This window comes from Cryptotermes secundus, unplaced genomic scaffold (genome assembly GCF_002891405.2).
Source record: "Cryptotermes secundus unplaced genomic scaffold, Csec_1.0 scaffold2286, whole genome shotgun sequence".
NCBI classification, from domain to species: domain Eukaryota; kingdom Metazoa; phylum Arthropoda; class Insecta; order Blattodea; family Kalotermitidae; genus Cryptotermes; species Cryptotermes secundus.
Window position 1 is genome coordinate 36,744 of NW_019742016.1, and position 6,170 is coordinate 42,913.

The following is a 6,170-nucleotide window of genomic DNA, read 5'->3' on the forward strand; positions in this document are numbered from 1 at the left end:
CATCCACTGCGCAGCTTTTCCTGGACTGTCATTTCTAAATACTACAACTTTACAATAGGCCGCAATCAGTGGCCGCCATGCTGAGTGGACCCAGCTGGACTCCACCACCCAATAGCAAAATAAAATTAATTAATTATTACCCGACTGCTGTTAACCATATCCACATTTTCTTAGCAACTCTCATTATTGGAGAAACAAGCAGAATTACAATTTTGCAGCACTCAGATTAAATGAATATCAACACACCTTACTGTTCTTGGTAACATACACATACAATTACCAACTTATTCTACAATATCGAACGTTATTTAAAAATATAGCATAAAATAAAACATTTATATACATACACATACACAAAATCATAAGCTGGACTGTAATATATACATGGAAACACCATAAAAAGAATCAATGCACTTCAAAAGAACTAAATACTGGATTAATATCATACAAATTTTTTTGAATCAATAAAAATTATACATCTGTCATATTTAGATACAATTCTAATTTTAATAAATATATAATCACTACTCTCTGTGTTGTGAGGGTCACAAACATAATCTGAAGCCCATCATATATTTCTCATTCATTCATGCCTGTCTTTAATGCAACTTAAAAATGTTCACAATCTCTCTTTAATTTTAAATAACATTAAAATCACATCAACTGCTACATGTTTTGGCCTTACTTGGCCACCTTTGAGCAACTGTTAACTTTTTGAAAACTGTCACATTACAGAAACATTGATGCAGCAAAAGGAAAATAACTTGGAACAGAGAGAGAGCTTCATTCTCATACAAAAGTATTTTAGTGTGAATAACAATAATGCAATAGCATGGAAATATATTGACTTAAGATCTAGTGCAGTGAAACAGTTTTCAAAAGTAAATGCTTGCCTGAAAATGACCAAGTAAGGCCGAAACATGTAACAATTGATATGATTTTCATGTTATCTGAAATTAAAGAGAGACTGTAAACTTTTTAAGTTGCATTAAAGATGGAGATGGGTGAATGACCGAGTGATACATGAATGCAACAGGATACTCAAGTATAATAGGTAGCTTATATTTACTTACTTTTCTTCTGTTTTCTGAACAAGAGCAATCCTACCATAATTCCAAGCTCGCTTTCTCAGAACTGCAAATAAGATCATAAAAATCTGAAACATAAAATAAATGCCCATTTAGAAACACTGTTTCCTGAAAACAGATGGGAAACAAATGACAGTACAGCAAACTACAACATTAAATGTAAGAAACGTATATAGGGTACATGGAGTTTTAGGCGATATGTGGGTTTATTTACCGGTAATGTTGTCCCTGTGTGTAACTAATTAAGCACTATGCTATGAAGGCCTATGGGGAAGTGGATTACAGCTCCACATTTTCTTGACCTCAGCACTAGTTTGAAATGAGTGGTCAGCTTCATATCCCTGCTACTTTACCCCCAAGCCCCTGGTACCCGTTGGACAGGAGGCTGGGTGGGCCCCAGAGCTGGCCTGGATGACATGGAGAAAAGAAAATTCTTGACACTACCAAGACTGAGCTCCATCCCTCGGTCATCCAGCCTATAGTGAGTCACTAGACTGACTGTGCTACCCTGGTTCTTTATTTATGCAGATGGTAAACAAAATGCAGGGAGTCATAAATAAGGTAAACACAAGTAACAAGACACAATTTCTAGAATAAAATTCCAGATTTTCATCTATGCATGGACCGTTTCCATGAACATTCTGTTCATGCATGTTTAAAAGTGAAATAAATTAAGTTTACTTATATTTCTATGGCATTTACATGTCAGAATATCAGATTAACACCAGCATATACTAGAAGCTGATGTATGGAATTCAGTTTCAAATTCTCTCAATTCTTTCGAGTCTCCTTCATTCCAAATGAAAGTCAATTCTAACTCATGGGAATATATCAGACAAATGTTCCTATATATTTCACTGAAATGCATTATGATTAATCTCACTAGCCTCCTGGCTATACAACATTCAATGAGAATGTCATGCAACACTGTTCTCTTAGCTGAATCTTGTTCTGAAATGCACATATACTGTCTCATTACAATCCCATCATTCTTTGACATATTTGAAGAACAGAAAGTTCAACATGCAAATTTGCTATTATGTTTTGAATCTGTGCCAATGGACATTTCAGCCACCACAATAAGGCATATGAAAATAAAGAAAGGGAAAAATCTCAGAGAGCCAAAAATAGGATAGGCGATCACATAGTGTAAATTGCCAGCTAACAAATAAATATAACCAAGAAATTAAAGTAAAGATAAAAAATAAATGCAGCGGTAATTCACTTATCAATGAAAATATACTGAAATGGTTGTTAAACGATACTTTTATGGTTATTTGTGAAAATGTCATAGAATCATGCATGGTTTCTGTCTTTGAATGCATATTTAGTAATAATACTCTCCAAGAATTCTCTAAATCTAAGATTTACAAATAACTTCTGCCAGAACAACCACTTCCCAGCATAAGATTTGACCTGGGTATTTCCTCAGTGCAAGCCTAGAACATTATTGCTTTACAGGCCTGGTTGATAGGGCTGGGTCAGAAACATTGGAATGCTTGGAAACTGAGGTTCTCACACTTATGGGTATTCTGATTACAGTTTTCTGTGATATAGCATCTACTTCTGCATAGAATGTAGTTTCTTAATGGATCTATGGTGAACTAATAAATGAATGAATGGGTAACAACATTTCACAGGAATCTGTTGCCTCCACCTTCTGTGAATATGCAAGCAGGATGCTCTGTTGAAATCTTGATGCGTAACTATATGGTGCCACATCACAGAAGACCACAATCTGAATTAAAACGTTTGTAGAGTAAGTGCAAATTACAGCATGGTCCTTCCACAACTAGGTGGCTTTAATAGTTACTCCTTAGATACAGTTTGACATGGTAAGTTCCATCAGATTACATTATATTATGGAAACTAACATGTAATTTGCATATTCATATTTGGTCCAATAACCATAAATAAAATATTAAATCAATGACTGAATTCGAGTATTAAATAGGTTGGAATTATTTTAATGAAACCTGATACATGTTTAAGAACTCTTTCACAATTCTGCTAAAATTGTGGAGCTTCACTGACTGACTGTCGCCCAAAATCTACACATTGCCTATGTACATAAGACTGGAAGATATGCATTATTTGCATCCAGACTTAAAAACAACTGCGTACCATCCATCCCAAGAAGTTAAGAAGCAGGTTTTCTGGTATTCCTTCATATGCAGAAGTGAAAATCTTGTTGGTAGTTTTATTATAATAGACACACTTATCTCTTGAAGTATGTAGTGGTTCGTTCATAAGCTCACTGGAAAAAATAGACACGTCGATGCATTTTAGATATACTGTAAAAAGTAATTACTGCAAATAACAAATCACGGATTCATTAAAGATAATATTTTCCCCACCTTTCCGTGAAGCGAAATGCCATCTTAAACGCAAGGTAGGTTTACTGCTGACAGGATTTCAGTTCCTTCTGAAATCGTAAGATGTGCATTTGACAGCTGGTTAGCAAATTAAACTTTCCCTTTCCTTCTGTGCCACGATGAACACATATTTCAATACATCCAATGAATCATAAAACTACATTTACCCCCTGAAAATCCTACTTTAAGATGCGAGTACAAATTACAATTACCTTAAAAATAAACGTTAAAAATTAAGGCTTCACAATTCTGCCCTGACAACACTTTACCATCTACCATTTCAGACCCTGGCTACCATACAAGATACAGAACACACTGACAACCCTGACAACCACTTACTACCAACGATCCTGAGCGTCAGCAACAGCGCCAATAAAGAGCCTAAATTGCACGGACACGTACTATAACTCCACTAGCCACGCTCCGGACTCGCTGCCGCAACTGACAAACTGACAGCTTCTTTCAACACCTTGGTCAGCACGTCTGCCTCTCAGTCTCCAGTGTTCCTAGGCCAAGGAAGAAAGAACCTATCATTTTAATTATGTCGCTTCATATATCAATACATACAACCTGTAATACTTTCCATCCATGTTAAGTCTTATAGTTTTATTTTCTGAGACCATAAGATAATGTAACGAGAAGTGTGAATTAAGTTATTACGTATACGAAACCGTTTCTCTACCTCTAACAATTTCACTTCAAGAGGTTCAAGAGCGGGACAGATGAAATCACGCATCACAGATTACTTACATACACGGAATAGTAAAGAAGTAAAGCAACCAGTAAGATTTGAGGCTTTCACGGCGGTGACTATGAAGAAAGCAGTCGTCTGGGATTTGGCACCGTTCCAGAAGACTGCTTTCTTCTTAAAGGAACCAGGTTTAACTAGTCAACAGACCGTCACGTTTTATGGAATCCATCAGAGACTACATATCATATTATATTATTTAATTCGTTGAATTACATAATACATAAAAACTTTAAAAATATTATGTTTTCGGTCATTATCAATCGTCGTCCTATTTTTATTAAAAAAACACTATTACTGCAAGAGGTACATGATAATGCGGAAATAAAAAGTACGTATTCTTAACGAACATTAAGTTGTGACGTTTTACAGTGCAAATCAATTTTTTTTTTTCCAATGTAAGTCAGGTTGAATTTAATTTCACAGCTGTCTTTAACTTTTAGATCAGTGGAACCTTCCCTCTATAAGAAACAGCTCTCCTTCACTTCACATAACACTCATACAAATACAAACAACATTCATACAGGTTTAAGATGAACACAACATGGTACGTATTTTATATATCATTATGTATATCTTAATCCCCTCTGCCACCACATATGGTATTTCACAATTTAATTCCAACTTGTGTCCATGCTGAAAGAATTATTCTAGTGAACCCACTTTACTTACCTGAAAGTGGCTTTTAGATATACAAGCACATTTGATAGTGATGCAAGAAATTCTGTGGCACACTTTGAATATTAGTGATTTCTGGAATAATGTTCCAGGTTTCAGTCTCTATAAAGCCTTCACTATGCATCATTTATATATGTAGATTTTCTCTAGCAACTGTTCACAGAAGTGAAAAGTCGCACACTTTCCAACAGTCAGCTTCATAATATTGTTACATGACAGCTGAAAGCTGGAGTAGAAGGCCAAGAAATGTTGTCCATTGCCAGGTAACTTCCAGTAAACCTGTACCCATGGCAACGAAACATGCTCCTGCGTCAAAAATATCTGGACCATTACTATGCAACAGCCCATTTAACATGTTTCTCAACAGTGGAGGACTTCTTTGAAGCCATGTTTCCTATGCTGTTTGAGTGGAAGTTATTTAACGAGGATACCAGCCAAGTCTACAGCCAGGAGCCGGAGGCTGGAATTGGTGATTAAAGTGTTGAGTTACATTGTTAGACACTGATACAAAGAAATGACTAGTGAACACACAGAAGACTCAATGTTTGCAGTAGTGCTTTTTAAGGTATGGAGATTGGTAACAGTGTTAAAATTATTTGTAGTTAATGAATTATAAGCATCTGTTAAGTTCAGTTTCCAGTCTGAGCCCCTATTCCACTAACTATCACATGACAATGTTACTTCATGGAGAACACTCCATAGAGATCACTCTGTCGTCTGTGGTGTTTCCTGAAGAAATACATGGCAAGTCTCTTATTGCAAAGGAAAAAAAAAAAAGAAGGTAAAATTATCCCTGTAATAGCCCATGGAGTTCCATAGGTTTATCAGGCATTGAGGCTCCCATATCTTCTAGACAGTCAGCTCACAGATGGTGAAGTTGTCGGCCTTGTGTGCCAGCAGTCCTCTATCCACAGGAAGATCCTTGGTACTTATTTCTGTTAGAGACTGAATGGACCCCAGAGCCATAGTGCGGCTGGAAAGATCAGCGATGTTGAAAATCACTCAGCCCGGGTCAAATGGAAGAAATAATGCAATGACTGGACGAGTTGCTGCAATAAGTTAACAAATTTGCTGTCATGGAAACCAGTGTGTGTTTTTTCCACTTATTGCATCAGATACTGAAATTGTAGTGAAAGGAAAAGTGTTAGTAATACTTCCAAGAATTCCTTATCTGTTGTTATTTTCTTGACTTATAAGGAATTTTGTGCACCGTTGGATATTGCATTTGTTAATGCGTGTGTTTTGAAACCAATGTGTTGGAAACATAAGGAACTAACGTGA

General features: G+C 36.1%; 1 protein-coding gene across 7 annotated transcripts in view; it reads right to left on the bottom strand.

Moving 5' to 3' along the window:
* Positions 1–4,283, bottom strand: part of LOC111873016 (CSC1-like protein 2) — a 31,717-nt gene extending 27,434 nt beyond the window's left edge. Inside the window, exons 1-5 of one of the 7 annotated variants that reach the window (XM_023867371.2) lie at positions 4,214–4,283; positions 3,803–3,969; positions 3,446–3,513; positions 3,213–3,345; positions 1,074–1,156 (exon numbers count right to left, since the gene is read on the bottom strand). In XM_023867371.2, coding sequence (XP_023723139.1) covers positions 1,074–1,156; positions 3,213–3,345; positions 3,446–3,468 — 239 coding nt within the window. In that variant the 5' untranslated portion in view covers positions 3,469–3,513; positions 3,803–3,969; positions 4,214–4,283. The other 6 variants (XM_023867373.1, XM_023867372.1, XM_023867368.1 and 3 more) reach the window with 6 other exon arrangements.
* Positions 4,284–6,170: the final 1,887 nt, after the last annotated feature.